This window comes from Aedes aegypti, chromosome 1 (assembly GCF_002204515.2).
Source record: "Aedes aegypti strain LVP_AGWG chromosome 1, AaegL5.0 Primary Assembly, whole genome shotgun sequence".
Classification (NCBI taxonomy): domain Eukaryota; kingdom Metazoa; phylum Arthropoda; class Insecta; order Diptera; family Culicidae; genus Aedes; species Aedes aegypti.
The window spans coordinates 107,828,380-107,855,529 of record NC_035107.1 but is presented as its reverse complement, the minus strand read 5'-3'; the positions used below and the strand labels follow the sequence as shown (position 1 = coordinate 107,855,529).

General features: G+C 36.6%; 1 protein-coding gene across 7 annotated transcripts in view; it reads left to right on the top strand.

Annotated features, from left to right (window-relative positions):
- LOC5576465 (serine-rich adhesin for platelets) overlaps positions 1-27,150 on the top strand; it is a 133,934-nt gene that overhangs the window by 22,780 nt on the left and 84,004 nt on the right. For 2 of the 7 annotated variants that reach the window (XM_021844676.1, XM_021844640.1), the window contains exons 1-2: positions 1,411-2,303; positions 11,893-13,435. In XM_021844676.1, the coding sequence (XP_021700368.1) occupies positions 12,013-13,435 (1,423 nt within the window). In that variant the 5' untranslated portion in view covers positions 1,411-2,303; positions 11,893-12,012. Of the gene's footprint in view, positions 1-1,409; positions 2,308-11,892; positions 13,436-27,150 lie in introns of those variants that run through there. The other 5 variants (XM_021844648.1, XR_002500467.1, XM_021844671.1 and 2 more) reach the window with 5 other exon arrangements.

The window sequence follows — 27,150 nt, the reverse complement described above, 5'->3', positions numbered from 1 at the left end:
AAAATTGTACATTACTGAGCCATCTCCAAGGGTGGCGAAGTATTTAACAAATCTGACAAAGCAGAATTGCAGTCTCTTGGTCAGAGCGTTGACAGGCCATTGCCGACTCAACTAACACATGGCAAATATTCAGCGTGCTGACTCATTTGTGTGTGATAGTTGTAACTCCGATTATGGAACTTCGTATCACCTAATATGTAACTGTCCAGTTTTTGCGCAAATGCGATTCCAATTTCTTGGTAAACACTTATTAAGTGAAACTGAATTCAGAAGCCTGAATCTTCAGGACATTCTTAACCCGCTGTGGTAATGAGCTATAGGCTCTCTTTACGCTCTTGCGTTTTGCAGTGTCCTTTTTAGGGCGCTGTTCGAACCCATTGTGGTATGGAGCTACATGCTCTCAATTCGCTAATGCGATTTTCCCTCTTCAAGGGACCCCACTCCTATTTCCTCCCATCTTTCCCTTCCCTTTCCTCTCCCATCGGGTAGATGATGAAATAGGCTCAAATATGGCGATGGCACAAATCTCCCAACTGGTGGGGAACGTGCCTTTGGAGCCGGCCTTCTGATACCTGATACCTGATATAATTGTTTGAATTTTACCAATTAAGTTTGCCGCAGTCTATATAAATCGAAACCTAAAAAATAAGTTTGTACAAGTTCATAAGTTTCCAATCAGATGTTTTTACTGACAGATATACCTTGATCTGCTGTACAACTTTTGTCGAAGACGCTAACTTTCTAGCAGATCAGGATCGTGATATACATAACATTGAAGAAAATTTGTTCCTAGCGCCATCCAGCGAATGCATTCCCAATCAAATGTTTTCATTGCTAGATCAACTGAATAACGAAGCCACAAACCTTAAATCCAATCAGGATTTTGAGACACAGAATGCCAAGAAACAAAAAAGATTCGCCGATTTTAGTGCGTATTTCAGCATATGAAAGTATTTTGAGCCGTTTATCCTCGTTTGATAGTCTTGGAGCATTTTCCCTTATAGAATTTGTCTTCGGATGATCGTGAATTCGTTCTATACATTTTCTTAATTATGAACTATTCAATTGATGTGATAATTAATTAATTCAACGTGTGGAATGTAGTATTCAAATGACCTGTTTCCTGACGAACAAATGTCAAACATGGACATTCAGATTTTGTCGCCATATCATGAGTCATGCGATTCTCCCCGTTTTCATGCAGTTCTGGCATCGCTTCTTAGTTTTCATTTGCCACCCACTGTTTTCTCCCTTCTTTGCTAGAACACCCCCTTTCAATCGACTCTCTATGTAGCATACCTACTCGTCCTGAATTCGCATTCAGTATAAAGATGGGAAAGTGTCTCTCGCATTCATGCTCTCTCGCCTCAGCAGTTCTCAGTAGCAGTCTAAAGCATACTTGAGGGCTGGTTGGTTGGTTGCCACACTCGAGGCCAGGACATCGTGAACGCTGTATTGTAGAGGAAGACTCAGTAGCAGGACAGGACCTCGTGCGGAGTGTTATGCAGGGAAGCATGGTTCCGTAGTTGGCATGGGGAGAAGGTCTGCCTAACATGACGGCTAGTGTGCCCCGGCAGTAGTAGTGCGAAAGAGTGAGACCGAGCGAGATCAGCAGCAGCAGTGGCAACTTTCTGCATGTTAAATAAAAAGTTCAAATATCGATTTTTCAGTGCCATATCCTGGAATCCTCTTTTTTCGGTCGGCTACCAGTATGTTTTATAAGGCGGACAGCGGTGTTGATTTCCGTCGATTTCGGTTGTGCTGTGGCTAGACTTGGGACTGAAACTGGCCGGGAAGTGGACGGACCAGAAAACATTAGTCAAGTGCTCGACAAAAAGTGAACTCAGCTGGCACAGCTGGCAAAATTAAGGGAAAATGCGAAAGTGTCGTCGTTATTAATTCTTGAAGCCATCAGTGAAGAGAAGGCTTATGGAAGCAGTTGGGTATTAATACGAACTTCTAGGAGAAGGGATCTACGGCTCAGTGTGAAAGAGGAAGAATATCTTAGTGAAGGACTGCAAAAAGTTTTACAGAATATTAAAAATACATCGTTCGATAGGATGCAAGAAGAAAATCCCGAAGCCAGAAGTGACGGGAAAGTTAATCAAATCGATCAGTTCGTCGTACACCAATTTTCCATTGTGTGACCGCTAGTTGTGTTTGTGGGAAAATATGGTATAGTGTGGCTCGAAGAGGTTACCAACACTCGCGTTGAGGGGTTTTCGCGTATTGCTCTGTTATTGGCGAAAATCCGAAGAAAACAGCTCACCAAGCAGTGTAGTGTGAAAGCCGTAAACGCAGAAGTCGGTTGGAAATGGAAACCATGTGGCGGTGGCGACGGCAATGGATATACAAGAGAAGTAGTGTTGTAGCTCAGGAAAAACCTCGTCCGACGGCCTAGTGGGTCCTTTGGAAAGCAAGCAGGCACCGTTTTTTTCCGAACGGATTGGGAAAAGCTGCCACAATGCTTCAGGGCACGATTTGCTGCATATGTGTTTGGAAAGTGGCAAGGACGGAGAAACTGAAAAAAAACTTTTGCTGCAATATGATTATGTCTACTATGTCTAAAATGTGAATCATGCATGAGGCACCCATTCACGAAATATTATGATTAATCTTAATTTTAACTAGTTGCAAACGATGTATCTTATTTTTTTCCGTAAAATAAGCTCTTTTTGATGATGTTTGTTTGTTTTAAACAAAATCAATGAATAAGAAAACGGTTTAGATGATAGTTTGCATTGAATTTGTTTAGAAACAACGCCATAGCCGTTTCAGTACTTTTGAAATTTAAGTGTAATTTTTCCTAGAGATTTGAAAGACCCCTCATAATTTGCTTGAAGAATACTTCCCGAAATGTTTTTTTGTCATTTTCTCTAAGAATGGTGCCTCCGTAAACTGCATTAGAGGCTCGCAGATAATTTCTAGAAAAGAACCCTATCAGACTTTTTTTTGCTGAAAATCTTGCGAATTTCGAGTAAGAATCTGTGAATAAAATATTATTGGATCCGCATAAGAATCTTCTGATGAATCTACTAAGAAATTCATGAAGGAGTACCTGTAGGATTCACTGATTGATTTCCTAGGGTATTTTCTGGATCGTTTTCGGCAATAATTTCTAGAGTGTTTGTTTCGAACAACTTTTCGGAAAAAGAAGATTCGACGATCCAAAAAATCCATTGTAGAATTTTTAGATTTTAGGGTAAAGGTATTCAATATCGGTAGATAGAGATATGTTTGCCAAATTAAGTGTAATTGTGGTAACATTGTGCTAAAAGATTATGTAGCCCTAAAAGTAAAAATAGCTGACTGCAAAAGTCGAAAATAAAAAAAGAGAAGAGTAAACCCCTTTGATACGGATGTATCATAGCCGTCGTTGGTCAGTGTGTACGGCAGCAGCCACGCACCTATTCTTCAGCCGAATCGACAACCCGTGCGATCATATGGGGATGTAGGTACAATAGTGTTGCGTTTTTTCACACCGACTGTATTCAATGCCGGCAGATAGAGATAAGGTGAGGGATAAGTGTGGTATATTGGACTAGTAGGATTGTGGGGCTTGGGGATGCTACAAAGGTCATTAGCCAAATACTTCAGTTTACCGTAGCGTAGCTGTAGTATAATTGGTAATGCGTCCGTGTACAGAATGGAAATTGTGGGTTCAAGTCCCGCCGGCTACATAATCTTTTAGCACAATGTTACCACAAACATATCTCTATCTGCCGATATTGAATACCTTTACCCTAAAAGTAAAAATAGCTGACTGCAAAAGTCGAAAATAAAAAAAGAGAATTTTTTGAGTAATGTCAGATGGAATTATCCAAAACTCTATAGGAAATCCCCAAAAGGATAGAGAGAATCCCAGTAATAATTTCTGGAAAAATCCTGATTATTTGAGGAATATTCCCTAGTGAATATGTGGAGTAAATTTTTAACGAATCGTTAATTGAAACTTTAGCATCCTTTCATTTCAGATACACATGAAAGCTGATATCATGCAGTGATGAATTAATGGTCTCTATACTATGCTTCAAGCAGAAATCTGTAGTATTCACAGCAACTTTGACAACAGTCTACTCCCTAAGTCTCAAGATACTGCAGTATCTAGTGGAAGTTCATATGATTGCCTCCACATATTGGAGGAGTTCTGAACTAAACTGTAATACATGTAGTTTACAAACTTTTCCGAATACAGTATCCTTTCTTCTTTTCCTTCTTCTTCTTCTTGGTATAACGTCTCTATTGGCCTGCTTCTAGATTAGTGCTCAATGATTAATGATTATGATTATTGATTAAACCTCAATTTTCGGTGATTAATGCTTATGATCAATGATTAAACTCGGTATGATTAGTGATTATGATTAACCCTTACTTTCCTAATGTAAATTTTGAATTTCAAAGTATTGTTTCTTAGTCGTCTTTTAACAAAATTCCGTAGTTTTTTCAGGGTTAATAAAAAATGCTTCTAAATCTTAGAACTAGGCATTTTTTAAGAATTCACTTATGAGATCTATCTGAAAAAAAAAGAAAAATAATTTTTAACGATGTTTTATCAATTCATTTTCGACCTTTCTTGGTTTTTTAGTGGATCAAGATTTCAGTATAAACAAAATAGTGATCATTTTACCAGGGGAACCAGATACAGTCAAATCTTTAAAGGGGACATCAAGTTTTGCGAGTACCGAGCTAGGATCAGCAAAAAATAACACTAAGAAATATTTGCCTTTGAATCATAAACGATACGATTGCCCAACAGTGTGCAAACCACAGCGTTGAAAATTTAACATAAATTTAATCAAGATTTGTGATTACAAATTGTGATTAATTTGCTCCAACGAAGTTCTGAAGATATTTCTAAGGAATTTATCGTTAATTTTGAGTAATATTTATTATTATTATTTTGGGACCTTCCTTAGCCGAGTGGTTAGAGTCCGCGGCTACAAAGCAAAGCCATGCTGAAGGTGTCTGGGTTCGATTCTCGATCGTTCCAGGATCTTTTCGTAATGGAAATTTCCTCGATTTCCCTGGGCTTAGAGTATCATCGTACTTGCCACACGATATACGAATGCGAAAAATGGCAGCTTTGGCAAAGAAAGCTCTCAGTAAATGACTGTGAAAGTGAACGCAAAGCTGAGAAATAGGCTCTGGCCCAGTGGAGACGCAATCACACGAAGAAAACGAAAAAGAAGAAGAAGAAGAAAAAAAAGATAAGAATATTAATTCATCATTAACATGTTTGGAGCATACTTCTAGGCGTTCAGTGTTTATATACAAGTATACTTTTGGTATTTAGATAGGGAAATGATATAGGAGTTGAAAAACCTTATCAATAATATTATGAAATTTGTGTAAACTTGATCTGCTTGCAAGAGTGCATAAAATGTTTAGAGTTGGGATAATGTTGCATACAAACACGACAAATGGTGAATTTTTCAAGACAGCTCATTGAACACCAATTAAGATGAAGGCTCCATTCCAGTTGGGTCGTAAGGCCAAACAGAAAAGGAAGCATATGAATATGAAATATTGTCATTTTTGCATGTCTCAAGGATCGAATTATGTGTCTCTAGTTCTAGTAGATTCTGGGTTGGTGTATCTGATTCCATTCTCAGAAATGTTCCGGCACGTCATAATTTTCAGCTACATATTGCAAAAGTTGTACATTGATGCTGACATGAATCTTGAAGTATGATTTATCATGTTTTTTATGACCTAATCACGCATGCAAAATGGAACATTATCTTTCATTTCGGATATATTTTGATTTAATTTACACGATAAATTTGAGATTAAATGGATTTTTTCAAAGTGCTTGCAGTTTCCATACAACGTTCTTCGTTTCTCATGTCATATAGCTTGAATTCAATGGCAAATTAAGCAAACAAATTACCACACATGCTGGAGAACTGTATACAAATTGGCTGAAATAGTGAATATCTCAGAAACTAGACGTGCTATGATATTTTTGAAAAAGACTATAGATTCAGTAACACTTATTTAAGTAAATAGCGGTATTTTGGAGTTTGATACAAACACGCGTTCTACAGTATTAACTAAGCAATTTATGGAGCAAATCATGGAAAAATATAATCATTAAGGTATTCCAGAATGAATATTTGTAACTTTTGGTCGAAATGTCATGTAAATTATTCAAAGCTGCCTTCAATATCCGGGGATTGTCCTTTTTTAACACCAACCGCTTTCCGAACACCACCGCTGCGAACAGTTATAATATATTTTGTCACATAATCGTGTTTGTCAAGTGCCGTTTAGGGGTCATGCACAAATTACGTCACGCTTCAAGGGGGGAGGGTGTTAAGCCAACCGTAACAAGCCTTACAAAAATTTAGGAGGACTCATACAAAAAACGTGACAAGAGGGGGGGGGGTCAAAAAAGTTGAAATTTAGCGTGACATTATTTGTGTACCATCCCTTAGGGGCATTAAAGTCCCGCTATTTAAGACCTTCGCAGAGAATCACCTCAACGAAGGTGCACCCAAATCATTAAGTCATTGATTATTTTGTTTAGCAAAACAAATAATTAATACTGATATTTGACCATGCATCGGAATCCTTTCAAACAAGGAGGTTTGTTCAGTAATAAGAATCCTCTAATTATCTTGACTAGATTGACCAGTATTTTAAGAATTACTATATTCAGAGATACCTACCCCGTTTTATTCACTTGTATCTAGTTTAGCTGCAGTGTGAACCCAAGTCATTAAATTATTTACAAGAAAATGTAAGGTAGTTCGTGCTTAATTCAAGGATTGCTTGCTGTTGGTAAAAAGGACTAACTAACTATCAAATTAACAAAGTAAACGTAGTCCTCCTGTGTTATGTCGAATGTTCTGGAGATATTCTTAGAGGCAACAATGGAATAAATGGATAAGTTCCTAGCAAAAATGATAAGTTTTGCCATGAATGTTCGGGAAATAAGAGACCTGAATTCAAAAAGATGTTATTGACATTTTGGTCGGTATATTTTTAAGTAATTTTTCCGTACAGTAGAAAAAAAAACAATAATTTGTAGAAGAGGCTTGTTTTATTGGTTCCCATACAATGAGTAGGGATTAACAAATTGCTATATTTCTGTCACAAAATAACTATATTTCTGCCACTTGCAACCCTTTGCTTTAAACTCCCTCAAATGTTTTAAATTGGTTCTTCAAAATGTTAAAATGTTTAAACAATTGTCAATAGAATTCCTGGAGTAATAATTTCTGTACGAGTTCCAAAAGAAATGCCTCAAGAAATTGCTTAAAGAATGTTTAGAGGAATATCTTAAGGTCACATGTGGAACACTTGGACGAACGTTTGCAGGAATTCCAGGAAAAATTCATGAACTGATTCTTAACATTTTTGAGGTATGCCTTATAATGAGTTTCAAGAGATGAATGCTGTAAAAATGGGAGAAATTCACGAAGGATCTCAAAATCTCAGTATAGAAATTTTTAGATACATGCCTGAGAACATTCTGGAGAAACTCTGTGGACTATGTGTACAAAGTGAAAAAGCTTATTCATGTAATAATCTTAGAAAAAATAATTTATAGTTAAACTTCAAGGTGATTCCATAAATCCAGAATGATGGGCGAAATGTATGCAAACAAACTCAAATAAAATAACTAAAACAACATTCAGAATAGGATTTTATTGACTTCACGAGAAACAATCAGATCAAGAAAGATTCAAAAACGATTTGGATAACCAAGTAAAGTGACATCCTTTTACTTAAATTCCTAACGATTTCCTGACGTAACTTTTACAACTATACTGAAAACTTTTTCAATGAAGATTAAGACTTGGTTCGAATGCAATTGATATACCTGTAGATCAAGGAATAGAACTTAATTATTTAAATATTTCTTTTGAAAATGGCTATCGATCATACTACAGAGCTGGAAGCGTTTAAGTGCCTTGAAAACAGGAACTTTAGAGCCCTCTAACCTGAAACATGAGACCAAAAAGAGACCAGACAGGAACCAAGAAGAGACCTAAAATGTACAAATGTATGACAATAAAACGTAACCTAATAGGAACCAGAAGATAAGAATTTGATTCTTCAACATAGAATTTTATTTTTGGTAATTTCTCTCGACATTACGATAGGATTACTGCTCGTGTTGGTGTATGTATTTTTTCACGACTTTCTTTAGGAATTTCGTGAGAATTTTTCCAAACATTCAGACTTCGAAGATCGAAGACTTCTCCAGGAGTTCATTAAGTAATAATTTTCCGTGGCATTTCTCGAAAAATTTTCGTTAAGATATCTCAAAAATATAACCTGCATTTTTCCAAAGATTAACATACAAATTACCTAAAAGGTTCAATCAGGATTTTGAAGATGCTTTCAGACATTTTCCAAGGAAGTCCTCTAGAATTTTGTCCAGTGATTCATCCATCGATTTCCTATTCCTATATACCGTTTAGAACATCTTGAAAACATTGTGAGTTCTCCTAGAGTAACAAGTGGAGAATTCGATTTAAGGATTAGTGAAAAAAAATCTGTCCTAGTAAAGTTTTTGGAAAAAAAATCGACGTAATCCCTGAGGAAATTAATGGAGGTAGTATCGTTGGAGCAAAGACAGTGTTCAATGATTTTTGAAGAAAATCCGCTAAACATCATTTGAAAAATCATCGGAAGAAATTCTGGGAGAATTAGTAGAGGAATCTCTATAATAATTTCTTGAAAGATCCACCCATGAGTTCCTGAAAGTATTCCAGATAAAATCCCTGGATGTTTTCTCTTAAAGTTTTTCCTCGACGTATGTGAGACGAAATTCTTGAAGAACCTGCTGAATAGCCGCGTTATAATCTTTGAATTTTTTTCTGAAGCCTGTAGAATTTTACATCCTGATTCACATCAATCAGAATAAGGAAAAGAGAAACATTAGAGATCATTTTGGTTAATCTTCCATTGAAAATTAAGACTTTTTAGATACTTGCATTAGAACAGAGAGCGATTTGTTCAACTCTTATTCCACCAAAATGTTTGTTGGGAAGTCTCTAGAAAGAGACCTGCTACCAGTTCTACAACAATTTCTCCATCTCAAAACTGACAAGTAAATCTGTTTGTTCGCCAACTTGAATATGGGAACATGAATAGAACAAGCTTAATTTTAATGAAAGTACCAATAAGAAGGTAATCTCAAATGCGTTTTGTTGTTGAGGAATAAGCTCCAAATGTCCTTTCTAGAGACTTCCCAACAAACATTTTGGTGGAATAAGAGTTGAACAAATCGCTGTAAAGCAGATTTCAGCTGAATAAACTGTAGTTCAGCTGAAAATGTGACTTAGGTTGCTCTCTGTTCTAATGCAAGTATCTAAAAAGTCTCAATTTTTAATGGAAGGTTAACCAAAATGGTCTCTAAAGTTTCTCTTTTCCTTATTCTGATTGATGTGAATCATGATGTAAAATTCTACAGGCTCCAGAAAAAAGTTCAAAGATTATAACGCGCCTATTCAGCAGGTTCTTCAAGAATTTCATCTCATATACATCGAGGAAAAACTTGAATTTAACATAAACATATAGAACCTAGCGGACTTTGGGGCAAGTGTGCCATAGGGGCAAGTGTGCCACCCCTGCTTTTTATAAAAACTACAATATATATTTTCTCTTTGAGCTCAACAATATGTTCCCTTATAGTTCACAATACAATGATCAAAATATGATAAAAATTGCTCTATTTTCCACGTATTTACATCGATTTGTGCAAAGACAACCAAATTTGAGTGGATTTTTATAAGATTTCGTTGTTTCTAAATAGAATGGTGAAAGGTAAATTATTACAAGATTTTTCTAAGGTACTGTACATCGTGAAACTATTCAAATGTGTAAGTTATTGTGGCATTTGAACGAAAAAAGTATTTAGTTTTACATATGAAATCCAGTTTGGTTGAAATGTATTCTTATTGGGGCAAGTGTGCCACCTACTTGGTAAACAAAATTTGTTGGAGTGAAATTTATAAAAATGTAAACCTCATCAACAAAATCATAATAATAAACCAAAATGAGGCACCAGTAGTAGTTTCTAGAGTATAGTAGGGGAATAATTGACATTTTTGCCCCCCAAAGTATTTTTTTCTCAAAATATTCAATAATAACATGTTTTTCGGCATATTAAGTACCGTTTTACATATCTACATTAATATTTTACCGTTATTTAGTGCTGATCTAGTTTAATATTAAACATATTCGCCGTAATATAAGGGTAATACATATATTGTATTGAATGGAGACAAAAATAACCATTTTAGTTATTCGAATTGAGTAATAGGGAATTACGCATGTTTTCAACCTTGTTATAAAGCATCCCCTTATTACGGTAAATTTAAAGTAATTTTTTAAATTATCGATTAGCGTCTGCTTTGATAGTAGTATTGATAGGAAATAAAAAAATTTCATTACAAGTAGAATTACATGCGATGTTCATTAGGTGGCCGTCTTGCCCCATATGGGTGGCACACTTGCCCCATAGTGTCGAAAAATATGTTATTTTGGATGATATTTGAGAAGCTCCAAAACTAATATTTTTTTAAATTATTTTCTTTTTAAATGGCACAGTGGTTATGAAAAGATGTGAAACTAATCTCATGAGGCTAAATTGGTGCATTTTATTAACTTTAGGCAAAGTTAGAGAACAATTTGCTTAAGGTGGCACACTTGCCCCAAATTCCGCTACATAGATACATAAAATATTCACGAAAACATTAGTTTTATTAATTTAAATTCCAAAAGGGTTTACGTTCATAAAACATTTTTTGAACGTTATAAAATAATTTGACTTCTGATCAGTGCTGGGAATGGTAATAGTAGTAGGCTTGAATTTCGAGAAAATCACGTGGCTCTTACTAATACAGCAGTTCAAAAACGTGAATCTCATCAAGTAGCCTATGGACCGATGCACGCGTTCATTATTTGACGTTGAAGCGATGCCGTGTTATTTATATGTTATTCAGTGAATATGGCACCGCTCAAACGTCAAATTAGTGAACTCGTGCATGTACCGATGTTGGGCGCATGAATTTTCCAAACCGTTAGTGCCATTGAAGGCGTCTAAATACGGGAAATCCAATGGATCAATGCATGAGTTCACTAATCTGACGTTTGAGCGGTGCCAAATTCACTAGTTTCCATGGTGACATAAATAACACGGCACCGCTCAAACGTCAACCGGTGAACTCGTGCACTGGTTCATAAGAAATAGACAATTTTTCTACAGTAATTGTGGGTTGCCCTTAGCAACGGGTGTTTTGCTATTTTCAAGTCTTTTTGCTTACAGCAGCGATGGGCGTGAGTTTCACTGACTGTGATTTGCCCAATTTTGTTATTATTGTTATTCCTTTACGTGTTAATCAACGGCGCCTTGCTAATAGGTTTTCATTGAATAACTTTTTTCACAAGTGTCGGATTGTTTCGCGGTCTTCGGCAATATTCTGCAACGTAGAAATACCTATCGAGATCAGTGCTCAAATTTTTTATAGAGGTCAATGGGCGACCTCTGGCGATTTTTCTTTGCAAAAGTATGTTTTCCCATAGTAAATCCCATACAAACTTTGGACGGCCGGCGCGTAAATATAGTTTCACCGATTGAGCTGAAATTTTGCACAGTTGTTATGCAACCCAAAAAGTGGACTGGAGCAAGAATCTAATTTTTTCATATAAACGTGTCCCAGGCTAATGGGCATGCAACAGAATCATAAAATCACACACTTCTAACAAACAATTTATGATTAATGATATTCCATAAACTAATTCAAACAAATCGAAAACTTCAGCCATACAATTTAATTCGACTATTTTCTGAGCTACACACTATCAATTGTATATTCTTTAGCCTCGTGATTGACAACAGTGGATTTAATCAGTTCTACGCTATCTTGCTTTCAGAGAACACATATTGCAGAGACACAAAGATACGAAATAATTAACGGGATAAAATAATTGGCAAGCCTACGCATAATCGGAGAAGTGAATTCTTCTAACAATTAGTGCTTTTCACAACAAAATATGGTCAGTTCAACCATCACGCTTGATAAGAAATCATCGTCATCATCCTCATCGGCAGCAGCAGCAGCAGCTTTGGCACAGGCTTCCGCTGAGCAAAACAGCAACAGCATTATCTCAATACCGCTAAACGCTACATCAAGCAGCACCAACGGCACCACCTTCAACGATTCGGCATCGTCTGCAGCTTCTTCTTCAGCTTTAGGTCTAAGTGAGCAAAAGATTTCCATACTCTTTCCAAAATGCAAACCCAGAGTAGCTGAGCAGCACTATCAAGCACCGAGTGGTATTCTGGGCAGTAACAATAACAACAGCAACATCAACAGAAATAGCATGAGCACAATTACCAGCAACAGCAAATCGGACATTACAGGCACATCTTCGTCGTTAACCACGCCCACTTCGCTTACGTCTTCTTCCTTTACCTTGAATAGCACATCTTACGGAATGGATAATAGTGCGTATCGCGGCAATGGCGGGTCCGGAGCTGCATATGATTTATTAGGTAGTAGACAAGAACTTAGCTCAAGATTGAATAATAACCAATATGAGAGCAGTCGCTCCACCAGTCGGCATGCAAGCTCGGTGGATAAGTACAGCTTCTACTACAATAGTCAACCCCCTCCACTGTCGACGTCTCCAACGGAGAACAATGCTAATACAGCAGGCAACAGCAGTCACTTCCTTCCATCCGATGATGAAGATGATGAAACCGATCTGCGGAAGGACAGTTACACGCGACATAACTATTACACCGGTCGCCAATCGCACTACTACAATCTTCCAAAGCAGGACCCTGGAACGCCCAGTAGCAATTCGCGGTACCACTGGGATCTGTCGTCCAGCAGTGCCCTTTCGTATTCAACACCCATCTCGTCCACCGTGACGTCCAATATGGGTGGAAGTGGAGGGAAACGTCCTTCGATTAAGTCAGCCTACACAAAGGTGCTACAGTCCCCACTGGAGGACGAAAGCGACATCGAGGACAAGTTGAAGTACTTCAACTACCAAAACGAGATGCACAACAGCAGTACGACGAATGTGGTCAATATGGCGGTTACCGCCACAGAAAAGCCTAGTGGAATTTATAGCAATTACAAGACTAACGAAATGATTGTCTTCAACGATATTGATGAAGAGCGACGACGTGTTCAACAGCAACAGCAGCATCAACCTCAGCGTCAGGATAGCGACCATAAGCACAGCAATGTCACCGGTGCTGGATTGCACGTGTCGATGGCCACCGTCGACGATCTGGACGACGGGATTAGTCTGCATCGCCGTAACCAAATGCTGCAGGATAACAACGATGCAGGAGCTGGAAGTGGTGGTTTTGGGGACGGACCGAACAGCAGTAACGAGACGACGCACAAAACAGCCTCAGGAGCTACGGCGGTGGCGTCCAATTCAGGATCGAATATTATGGGTGAGTGATTTATTACTATTATATATGGGCCTCCAGTGGGTTTTGGTGTCTGTTGTTTTACTGGACTCGTTGCTGCTGTGGTGTGTGGGGTATAGCGTACCTACCTGGCAGAAATATATGCCTGCGGCTTACGTTAAATGGCCGGAAGAAATATGCAGTACTGTCGTTAAATTATGATCTAGTGAGGCGGGTTTATGTTGCGATACATATTAATACCAGTTTATGTACATAAATAATAATCTATGATAGATTTCATCACTAGATTGAATAACTTTAACTGTATAGTTTGATACAATTTCACTGATTTTTATAGTAACGGTGTTTTTACCCGCTAAGTATAGTTCACGCAGGGACTGAGTAAATTTTACACAGTAATCGAAATTTTATCTCACACGTTTAGATAGGGTGGGTGTTCTCTTAGTAAACCGTTCACTATAGTCGCACTAGTGGCTTTTTACGGACTGTTTTTTTCCATAAATCATTGCATAATATTTGAACATCAGGAGCTGTTTATATTAGTAAAATTGATTCTCAGCTTGTATTTTGGCCAAAAATGACCAAAATAAATAGTTTTGATTAATTTTAAACTCCTTTGTACCTATAGTAGAAAAATTGTTCCTATAGTAGCACTAATAAGAGAAACTTTTTTTTATTAAATTAGGTGAATAAAGATTGAAGATCTTGTATACATAAGTCAAAATTGTTAGATCTATTATTCGTCTATTAATTATCTGAAAGTTCCGTAAAACTTAGATTTTGATTCGTGTTTTATCTGCGCCGTGAAGCTTGTGCTTTACTGTTAAAATCAAGAAAAAATAGCCATCAAAACTTTTAAGGACTGATGTGGAACTTCGAAGTGAAAGCGAGTTAAAATTGTACCCATTTTAAATTGTTGTTTAGTGGTATATCTAGTATGAAGACATCAAACTATCATTGCCAATAGTTAACAAAAACAGATTCGAGCAGTAGACCAGTTGCTACAAAAATTGCATACATTGAGATCGGGGGACATAGGCCTTTTCCCAAGACGTCTCAAATCAGCTGATTCGGAAACTGTTTGACAGTTCTTCTTCGGAAATGACAGGCCCGTGTATGCACCGCTCTGGCAGATGTAAATAAATGCATACACGGAGCTGTCACATGAAAAGGCCTATTCTTAATCTTTCACCCTTTTAAAAAAATTGTAAATATAAGGCCATATATAATTGTATAGCTGTTTATTTTTATAACTGTATGTAGTTGTATAATTTTATCAACATTTCTATTACCAATGATTTCTTTTTATCAGAAGAATTGGGAACATTGATTAGATTAATTGTAAAAGTATACAATTCTAAAGGTGATCGTTGTCTATTTTCGAAAAAGGCACAATATGTGTGACCAAAACTTCAGGTGTAGAACGGTAATCCGTTTATGATCTGTAAAGACTGGAAACCGAAAACCAATAACAAAATAATGTGGCTATGTCAATGAGTGGAGCCGACATACCATGATGGGCTGGTCGTATTGTGTGAGTGCAGGAAGACATTTTGCTCAATTAGAAACGTCTGATAATTCATTCGTTTTCAAGATATGTCCAATAGTTCTTCAAGCTGTTGAAATTCATCAAACATAGTGTATCTTTAATATTCTCCTATGAACCCACATTTGAAAAAGGGCAAAAATACAAAAAATTGACTTCTTCCAATTTTTTTCCGATGAAAGATTTTTTAATATGCCACAAGGTTTTTTGACTACTAAGGCTAACTTTTAGTGAAAAAAGATCGGAGGTTCATGCAAGTTCGATAATATATGTGTTTCAGCACACCGTGCAGCTGCGGTAGCTTTTCGTTGAACCTTGAAACGGAAAGTTTTCCCTTAAATTGCAATATATTGTACATTTGAAAATGAACAAGCTCACAAAATTGATCATCCATCCTTGATTGAGCGGCTGTAAGCTACTTTAAGCAGCATGTTCATTTCACAAAAGCAAAATATCACTCCGGAGCCACGAAAACCTAAACTCGATTGCATACAGAACGCGTGCAAACTAAAACGAGAAAAAAAAACTCTGGCGACGAAATAAAAAAAAACATTTTTTCAGTTTATTTTTCGATGTAGAAGAAACGAAGCCAAAACTCAAACCCACAAGAGCACAAAACTAGAGAACCAGACTGTAGCTCAAGCTGAAAACTTGATCGATTGGTCACCACCAGCGAGTGACCAATTGATCAAGCCCGATCCACTGTCCGGCTCTCCATCCCTCCCTTAAAAATTTGAGGTCCGGATTCGATGCATCTTCTGCTTGGGCTTTAACGAAGCACTGCCCAGCATAACGCATGCAGAATAAACTGACTTGTTTCCGCTATAGACCCTTTTTTTTAAACTGCACCAGCCAAATTTAATGATTTGCGGGGACGATAAAAACGTGACAGATTCGAGTGTACGAAGGTATGGTGCTGCCATCTGGGAAAAGTTTGCTCGATGCGTGAAGCGTCGAAAATTTTACCCGGCGAGGTACAGGTAGCGAAATTTTAAATGCTCATATAAAATTAACTACAATAGCTATTTAAAATATTTTCAGTATATGTTGATATACTTTTGATGGGCTACACTATAAGCATATAAATTTGAGTTTTATATTTTTTCTCAATATGTTGCTCGTTCTATAGTTGATCAATAGTCTAACCCCGTACACTTTACACGGAAAAAAAACCGTTGCCGGAATCATGAACAAAAAGTCATGAATTCATAAAATTTTATGTTTCATGATATCATGACTTAAAGTCATGAAATCGTGACTATTTTGCAAGAATATGTATGTTCAGGGCGTTACGTAAATCTAACTGTCATTTTCTTTACCTTAGTCAACGTGTCTCATGGCGATCGGTGATGTTTTCTAGTGAAATTATATAAACAAATTTGTTTTTGAAAAAGTTTAAGTTCTTCGGAACCATGTCATCATATCGATGACATTTTTGTCGAAATTTCCGTGAGTTCCCACATTGTTCCAAAATGTACTTACTTCCTCCTGACTATGCAGAACCGGGTAATGTTTGACTTCGAGCAAAGATTTTGCTTGACAAGCTCGTCGGCGATTTTAACTGTTTGGAAGTGATGCATTCCTCACATCTCATAACAGAGCAGCTCACAAAAGTCCTTCGGTGGCCGAATGTTCCAGTTCCACTTTCAACATCCGCGTCGTTAAAAAGTGTTCCATCACTCATGTAAGGTACCCGGGGCAAGTGAGAATCCGGGGTAAGTGGGGCGTTTCGTCATAGCTCAACTAGGAAAAAATTTTCATGACAAGGAATGTATTTAGTACTAAAAATATTGTTATTTTTATTACCATGTGGTTCATGTAACAGTTGTCAGTTCAGCGTAATTTTCAACTTGCATGACAAATTGTGACACGTTTCACGTTTTGCATTAACTCGCAAAAAATAAATGTGTTTTAAATCGAATTTCCATCAGTAAGCTATAATTTTTAGTATTATTACAAGCTGCTAACGATAAACCAGTATTTTGTTTTCATTTCATATGAAATTTTCGATTTTTGAACCCCAAAATATATTTGCACCTGGGGTAAGTGGGACCTATCAAAACAAAAACCAGAATCAAAACTTTTCGTACACGTTTCATACATTTTGCTAAAGAGTAGCACTAAAACATTCAAACAAATGATTTTTATCAAAATAGATCAACCTCAAATTACGTAATTGCATAAGAGGGAGAAGAAAAGTGTTATTATTCTTTATTTTTTAATTAATTTTTTACTTTTGAAATACGACTTCAAAATTGAACAAACACACAGCTGAAATTTGAAATGCATCATGAGAATGATTACTTTTCTATGTTATTTGAACTTTATTTGTTATTTCTACCAAATTAAGTAGTGATGGAAAACAATTCCATCCTATAAGGTGGTTTTCTGTCATGCATATAAATAATAACAAAACATATTTATAATTTCGTCAATTATTGATTGTTTATGTGCTACATTTTAATTAACAACTTATAAATGATATATTTTGAACAAGTTTAATTCATTTTTATGCTTTTATTGAGGAATTTTCAGTTAATATCAAATGTGAGGTGACATACTATTAAATAAAGGGTTTCTTCCTAAAACGAAACGTATTTTATGGTTGATCCCTTATGTACATCAAATATGTACTTAAAATTAAAAATCTATGACTTATCAATCCTATTATTGTAATGGTTGACTTACTGATGTGGATTGACGCATGAAACTGGATGTGTCCCACTTGCCCCACTTAGCGAGGTAACTGCGTCCATTGGCTCATTCTAAAACTTTCTTCCAAGGTTTTCACAATTTCGAAATTATTCGATTAGTTTCATGCACACACCAGCAAATATGTTGCCAAAACGTGATTGTGTTGTTGGATTTGAAAAATATTGACATTTGAAAATTTTATTGAACAATTTGTTTGAACTATCGTTTTTTTCGTTCCCACTTGCCCCGCGGTACCTTAATCCACCAGCATTTTGTGAGCCCAGGGACCATTTTCCAATTCAATTGATGCTCGAAACAACATTTTGCGTACAAACCTAACCAACGAATGTAAGCGTTCCTGCTGAAGATGTGGCACTCGTTATGTTGACATTTTTGGAATGTGTTCACGGTTTATTACGAAACTACCGGCACAAAAACCGTAACTATTCTAATCTTCATTTTATTTGTTTACAAATGGCAACTATAAACTGGGATCTTAATTGACGTATAATGCCTATTTTCATGAAATGAGTTCATGATTCAGGGGCACTGCGTCATGATTTCATGACTCAATTTGCCACTTTTCAGCACCAAAATCAAAATCATAAATGACAGGCATCTAAATACATGAAAAGTGCTCATGTTTTCATGAACTGTGTTAATGATATCAGATCCTGCTTCATGATTTCATGACCGAAATTGCCACTTTTCGCATCAAAAATAGGAATCATAAATGACAGATGACTAAATTCATGAATAGTGCTTATGTTTCCATGAATTTTATTCATGGTTCCAGCATACATACATGCTTCATGATTTGAGGATTTAAATGGACATTTTTCTTCGCTAAAAATTGAAAACGTAACGTACAGCCGGCGTTACGGTAAAATGCTTGATGATTTCACGACTTTTGGTCATGGTGTATTTTCATAACATGAAAACAATCTCGATGTGTTTGTTATTCCCGATTCTCATTCCGTTTGTCGATATGCCCATTGTCAAAGGTTACTGGACTATATTTGAGGGATTCAATACGATTTGCGAAGACGAAATTACATCTGTTTGTTTTTAATTTTCCTGGTAACGGAGTGATTTTCGATGGTGGTAGGTCATTTGGCATAAAGTCGTTTGGCATAAAGCCGTTTGGCATAAAGTCGTTTGGCATAATGGTCATTTGGCATAAAGTCGTTTGGCATAACGGTCGTTTGGCATAATGGTCGTTTGGCATAATAGTCGTTTGGCATAATGAGTCTGAAACCAAGAATTTCCATTTTCACGTTTCTATTGAATCTTTCTGATGACATTTGGCTTGATTTGGAGTCAATTGATACAAAATGTACACTACTACAGTGAAACCTCCATGAGTCGATATTGAAGGGACCATCGACTCATGGAAATATCGAGTCATGGAACAGTAATCCTTTGGAAAGCTGTTTCTAGGGACTATCAAAGTAACCACGAAATTTTGTTTTTAGTATGGTTCCATGAGTCGATATCGAGTCATGGAACATCGACTCATGGAGGTATTACTGTATGATACTTTATTCAACAATCATTTACTCTTGAATAAATTTAAGCATATTAGGAAAGTTATTGCCAATAGTATTTTATTTTTTATCCAGAAATTTTCCTTCTTTCAAATATTAATTCTTTTTTTTAGTTTTGCTATTGGAACAAATTTTTTGCACTGAAGATTTTTATATATTTAGCACAAATTTACCCTCCTTTCAATTGTTTTTTTTTTTCTGAATATGATGTATCCATAATTATAGGTATGAAAACTGTTGATTCAAGAAATTTCTCCTTCTTTTATGCATAGGCTGTTCTTTGGAGCTATATTTTTTAAGTATTTTTTTGTTTCCAACTGGCAAAAGGGCGGCAATGGAAAACATTCATCTGCTCAAATTACCAGCGAAAAGAGAAATCAATTACTGCAGTTACTTCGATCGGTTGAGCTAGTTTTCCCCGAATGTCGTTTCCCCGAATGCCAGTTCCCTGAATATCCCGTTTCCCCGACTAGCCCAATTCCCCGAAAAGTTTTAAGCACTCATAATTGTCGTAGCTTTATACATTTCAGGGTGGTCAATGAACTGGCCATCCAATATGCACCCTTCTTTATTTAATTGGCGGTTCTTTCGAGTTTTACTGTCATCAGCATTTTTGCCAACATGTGTATAGCCGAGTACAAAGACAAATTAAAGACCTCGATGTCCCTTGCAGTTGCCCAAAAATTTATGGCTCATTAGGTAATCTAGAATGCCGTGAAAAGTGTACTGCGATCTGTCAAACTTGGGTACCTTTTGTACTACCGAGGGACCAAATGCAGTACTAGAAGTGGTACACAATCTGAGCACGAGTGTGACGGACCTGGCCGAGTATGACAGAATACTTCTTTCTTTTGACTGTTCATCGTTCTTTCTTGTCACTACTTTTCGGGGAAACCAGTCATTTGGAGAAATGGCATTCCGAGAAAAGTAGCACAATCACTTTGATGATTCTGAACGCACTAATTTTTGGCGTCGAACGAAAAATAATATAGGCTATTTTTACATTAAGTCGCATTGATAGATCTTTGGATTACAGCATTTGATATTTTGCAAAAATAATCCATTGTTTTATCAAGTAATTTTTATCGAGTGTTACGTCCAAACTGGGACAGAGCTGGATCTGCAGCGAAACATTCTATGAGCGTTCCCTTGATGAATAACTGCGAGCTTTTTTGCCAATTTACTGTTTTCAAATGTGTATAATCCAACAAGCTCAAAGATACTCTATGTTCTGAGATGTAGAGACCCGTCACGAGTTTTATTTAGTAATGCTCTTTAATGTCACAACAATTTTTGAAATTTTCAGCTTGGAAAATCTGAACGAACACCACGCTTGTTTAGAACCTACCAAAATTTGTTGCTGTTGGCTCGGTGGGGTTGATCTCGGTAAAAGCTTAAAAATGCCGATATTTATTTTAAGTCAATCATTATGCCAAACGGCCATTATGCCAACTGACCATTATGCCAAACGGCTATTATGCCAAACGGCTATTATGCCAAACGGCCATTATGCCAAACGACTTTATGCCAAACGGCTTTATGCCAAACGACCTTATGCCAAACGACTTTATGCCAAACGGGGTACAATCATTTTCGATCTAGTATTCATTAAAAATTTGTTCTTTGTCTCGATCTCTCCCTATCTCGATGGTCCCTTTGATATCGAGATGTGGTGAGTCGACTGCTTGTTATTCTTAAAATGAATAATCAACTGAAATTATAGAGGGAAAATTAAAATGGAAAAATGTTTACAATTTTGCAATTCAGCCATAACGAACATTTTGAGTGAGGTGGTTATCATGTTTTGTTCAACACTGTACATGTTTTGCACAATTAGTTGAAGAGAAAAAATGCATTATGCTATAATGCAATACGATTCATGTCTTGTTGAAATAATAAGGAAGATACGCTCTACGCCTCCATTTCTTTGTAGTGCATGTAATTGCGCTTTTAGAATCTTGAGATAATGAGTATGCTTAACCCAAAAAGATGATTGAAGCTTATATGAAGAAAAATATGAATAAATATGCCAATTCAAACATTTTTTGTTGAATTGATTTAGGACTGCACAAAGCAGATAAAGTATTATGTTTTAACTGGGATTAGGCTTGCTTCTCAACATGGGTTGACCATTTTTACATGTGTATAGTATGGCAAGCACAAAACTACTCTATACCGATCGATCCTCAGCTAAGTTTGCTGAATAGCTGCGTTTTTATCACTACAACTATTTTGAAGGTGGTATCTCTATGCGAGTCTTGGGGAAATACAATTATCATGAATCCTTAAAAAAATTATGGAAAGGAATACTTAGCTGAATTATGTAATAAAAATACGTAGCTACTGAAAAATGTTTAAAATGCTGAATTAATTACTCCCAAGAATTTCAAGCAGGCAAGGCTGGTTAATGTCTTATTCAAAAGAACCCTTGGAATTCATGACAATCAGTTAGCGATGGCTTAACATGTGGTCGTTTTCAAGTAGAATTCGTGAATTTTCGAACATGTATAAGGTACCTAAATCATAAAGAAGAATAAATCATTCCGCTTGATTTAGGTAGGCATATAACATATATTGAGCATTCTATGTGATATACAATTCATAAATGGTCAATTATCAAATAATAGCTTTGGAAGTGCTCATAGAACACTACCTTTCTGAAAAACAGTTTCTCAGTTTTAGTAAGGGTGAAATATGAAAACAGATAAAATAAATAAAAATAGCAAAACTTTCGAAATACAAAATATAAAGAAGACGATCCAGATGTGTTTTTTACTTTGTACTCTAGAGCTAGGGTCTATGCTCTGAAATACTAAAATCTAAGCACTCAATTACGATTACTCTGCCCGAATAAAAATCGTACCATTCAGTGAATGGAGTAACCATTTATTTGCAGTATAAAATATTGAATACAATACAACGCATTGCACTTGAATATCGAAGCAACATTATTCTTGTTCGTAGATAGTTAGCTACAATTCAAAAACAATTTAGTGTTATGTAACAGAAAACTGTATGATATTTTACCTTACGATTTTGGTCAGATTCTTAATTTCGTGTAAAACAACTGTTGTTTTTTTGTGGATTGACTGACAGAACTGAATAAAACAAGTTTGGAAAGGTGAGTGTAAAATATTTAAAAAGTAAAATAAGCAACTTTTTTTAATATGATTTTCAAAGGGACGAATGTAACAATGTTGAAGTTGAAGATCTTTACTTTTAAAGGAGTTTAAACTCTTTTGCTACTGTTATCACGAATCTCAGTTAGGTTGAGGGGCAATTCATACAAAATACAAATTTTATTCTTTTTTACAAAACTTTTTAAAAATACTATATCTTATTATAGTTTTTTAAAGTTGTGTATGAAAAAAATATCAATATCTTTTTTCTTTTTTTCCTTATTCGTTTATTTACAGGCTCAAGCGCCATCAGGCATAACTAGGCCGAACTCATTTGATTTTTTATTACATTTGTTCATTTCTTAATATCTAATATTAGCTATCAATATCTTTATCGTTACGGTACTCAACAACCCATACGATCTATTATATAAAACATGCATACTGTTTTTTTTTTTTTTTTCAAAACAGTATATTATATGTATGTAATTGTATTGTAATTTTACAATTAAGTAAAGGCTAATTACTCGATTTTTTTCACTACTCTAGGTATCAATACAGCAACGCAATTTGATTTGTTGATATAACATAGAGTAAATATTCAGTATAAAAATAACGTATCTATCAATGCCACCAGCAAAATATTGAAGCAGTAAACAACTCCATTCACATAATGTTGAAAAGCTCAGCCGAACATTTCCTGCTACTCAACTCGTATGCTTCTGCTTTTACCATATCATCCACAACCGAAACGGGGGTTGCCCTTATTTCCGCTTCAATAAAAGCAGAACCGAATTCTCGGTTTTTGTCGCCCGGCTTGGTAAGCTAGAATGACTCTTTTTTCACATCACCGCAAATCCCTCTATCGGTACGAAGGCAGCTCCGTCTGTTTGGGAAACCTTGCACCGTTTATTGGCAATGGCAATATTGGTTGGTGAGTTGCTAGAGATGACTGGCTGCTTCCGGGCTGGCTGCCGGTTTTGATAAGCTAGCAAATTTTGGGAGCCACTTGTTATGGAGCTGTGGGTGCGGGTATCATACCGATATGGATGGCGACAATAACAATGGCAATATGACGACGTCTAGAAAATCGCTCTATTTGTGTCTTGTAGGCATCCTAAAATAGCACATGGTAAGCAGTTTCTGTTGTTTGTATCATATATACTTTTCCCAGGGTAATATGTCATATCATACCAGTTGAATCGAATATCTAAATATAGTAATAAAACGTGCTGACGATAAAGTTCTACATTATCGCTAATTGTACATGGTAATATAGTTATTTTCGGCTTGTTTAAAAATTGGCGGATTTTGGACGATTCACAAAAGTATTATCAATACTTCTAGATTTAAAAGCAGTTTACGCAATAAAGAGAATACTTTTGAAAATTCTTGGGAGACTGATATAAAAGAACTATTACTAAAAAAACTAATGCTAAAAAAAAGTAAGTCCCTGGCGATAATGATTTCTTTTACATAATCATCAAGAAACATCTTGAAAATAGCTTCTTATTTTTGGTTGGTATATTTAACAAATGTTTTCAGCTGGCATATTTTTCTGACAAATGGAAAAATGCCTAGGTTGTACCAATCTTACCATTTTGGTAGGTTGTACCAACAAAAGTTATGCTGAAGCTTCCAGCTATTGTCCAATCATCTTGCTTTCGTCCATCAGTAAACCTTTTTAAAACGTCATCAACATAATCAACAAAAGTTTATTTTTTGCCAATGAACTGTTTGGATTCCAACATGGACATTAGACCACTCATCAACTTTTACGTGTAACAAATTTGATTCGTTCCAACAAATCTGAAGGCTATTCAACTGGTCTTGCTCTTCTAGACATAGAAAAAGCATTCGACAGTGTTTGGCATGAAGGCTTGATTGCGAAATTAAAAAAAAAAAACTTCATTTTTCCAACATACATTGTTTGGATAATCCAAAGTTACTTGTCAAATTGTACACTTCAGGATAATTATCAGAACTCCAAGTCTGAATGACTTTCTGTAAGAGCTGGCGCTCATCAAGGCAACATTTTAGGAGCAATATTATACAATATTTTCATATCTGACTTACCTGATTTACCAAAAAACGTTGTTAGCGGATGACACAGGCTTCTCCACCAAAGGATTGTAACCGTTTGGTTACAAATTGTTGATTTTTGTTTTTATTATTTATGTTTAATGTCGGACCCTTCACGTTTCTTGTGCAATTACAGTAGACTACCACAGTAGTGATAGGGTCCTGTACCGTTTAAATGTCATCGCTGCTACCAATAAGGAATCATGGCCGAAGGATGTTGTTGGCATAGATAAAAAGGAAATATGATGGAATGAGGGAATATCAAAAAGAACGGCCATTGCCCATAAACGGTCTCTTTTAATATCAGGCGTCCGTGTGCTAAAGACGTAGTTTTAAGTGCAGTGGTTAAGTTTGATTGAGCAACCCCCCCCCCCCTTAATCCTTTAGCAGAAGCTAAGTGGATGCTTGGGAAGATTCAGGCTCAGGTAAATTACCCTGCACACACGAGAATTCTGAATCCTAGAAGTTGCAATAACATTTCCTGTCCAATAGGACCTCTTGTTCTTGCTCTTGTTTTGTTGCCGTCCAGCACACGGCTCGGCTTGTGAAGCCATTAGGCTTCCAGGCCTAAATGTTAAGGACCCTGTCCTCTAGTAGGACCAACATCTCAGGCCGTTGGCCCTAATCGCTAAGGAGATCCCCCTCTCGGCCGTCCAAGGTGGCCATGCCACGGCCGGCCGATTACGTCTAAGAGGGAAGACGCCTGCATCCCACCGTCCAGCAACGCCCGCTGGCCCGTCAACGGACCGGAATACCAGCCCGTACATCCGCCTGTTTCGCCATTCCGGCGAGAGTTCCGGCCGCACAGCAGGATTGGTGTCGCTGTGTCGGCCATTCGTCCACCCAACAACAAACGGCAGCGGTATGTACCGGTACGAACTAGATTAGATAACACTTAACAAATTTACACTTAATTGAAAAACACATAACAACACGCACACGCTACAATTAGGAAATTTTAATAAATGTTTGAGTAACGTGAGAGTTCCCGTGTTAGTTTTTGTATTCGCGAAAAGCCCTTGATTACCCGGTAGCTAGCCGACCCTGGGATTGCCGGAGAGATCTTGTGTCCTGAGTTGGCCTGGCACTGTAGTATTTCCCGCTTAGTTTCAGGATGAAGCCTGTGTGTCATGTGCAGTAGATTGCAAAAAAGTAATATCGTATATTTTTTCTTCATACTCGCAACAATGGAAGATTTTCCCTAATACTTCTAAAACTCAGCTTATAATATGCTCACATAAACCGAAAGCTCTTTATTTGTAACCTTCAAGTAGACATGTTGTCACGATGAAAGGGGTTCCAATAATTTGGTCTGATTAAGTTAAGTATCTAGGGCTCACGCTTGATAAAAAATTAACTTTCAAAAATTACATTGAGGACATTCAAGCGAAATGTAACAAATATGTGAAATGTCTTTATCCACTTATTAATAGGAAATCAAAACTTAAGAAATCTTAAGAACAAGCTTTTGATCTTCGAACACATTTTTAGGCCAGCAATGTTGTATGGACTAGCTGTTGAAATACGAGGAAAAAAGCTCTGCCGAGGATTCAAAATAAAGTTTTAAAAATGGTTCTGAAGCTCTCTCCCTGGTATAGTACTAATGAGTTACATAGAATATCCAATGTTGAAACATTGGAACAAATGTCGAATAATTTTTTCTCTGTTCGGATACGCCACTGCGACCAGTATCTAGATCTATGGTGGCATTACCCGTATCCTTAGTGTATAGTGCATGTCGCATTACTCCATTTCCATTGATAGGTAATGAAGCATCGATTTCTGTACAGTTCTAGTTTTGATTCCTCAGATATTGATACAAATCGACTATGATGAAAAGGTCCCGCTATTTACACCTTTCATAGAAATTTACATCTCAGCGAAGGCGCGCCCCTTAGCAAACAAAATCGATTAAATTTCTGAGAAACCAAATCGGTACTACTGATATTTGACCATGCAACGGAACTCTAGTCCCGTCCTTGTTTCGCTTTTAGTTTAGTCCCAGAAAAATACTAGAGAAAGGGACTTTATGCTAGCAGCAAAACCGAATCAAGCTAGAAAATTTGTTTAATAATCAGAATTCACGTGAGTCCTTGAATTACCAGTACTTACAGTCCTTGTTGAGTTAATAATCATGATTGTTATCCTGGCTTCAAGTATAGTCTCGGGACTGACCAACTCCGAGTCTTTAACCAACTGCTAGGTAAAATAGATTAATTTTCAGAAACTGTTGCCAATAACAAGGACTTTGTACCGCGAATCCTTGAATTAACGCACCACGAAAAGTGATCTACCCGCGTTACGGGTTAATACGGGTCGAATAAATTATTAATAATTTTAGACAAAAATAGTTGCAATCTTCTATTGTCACAATAAATGCGTTATATATCTAGGTTAAGTTAGGTTAAGTTAATTCAAAACGCGTTTTTTTCTCATATAAACAGGTGAAATCAACTCATCTGTAAAAATTCTGAACTGCTACGGAAAATTAAATGCAATATGTTGTTAACAAAATTTTAATAAAATATAAATTTAGTTTTACCAAATTAGGATGATAGTGTTTACTACCAGATAGCCGTAGCGGTAAACGCGCAGCTATTCAGCAAGACCAAGCTGAGGGTCATGGGTTTGAGTCCCACCGGTCGAGGATCTTTTCGGGTTGGAAATTTTCTCGACTTCCCAGGGCATAGAGTATCTTCGTGCTTGCCACACGATATACACATGCAAAAATGGTCATTGGCATAATAAGCT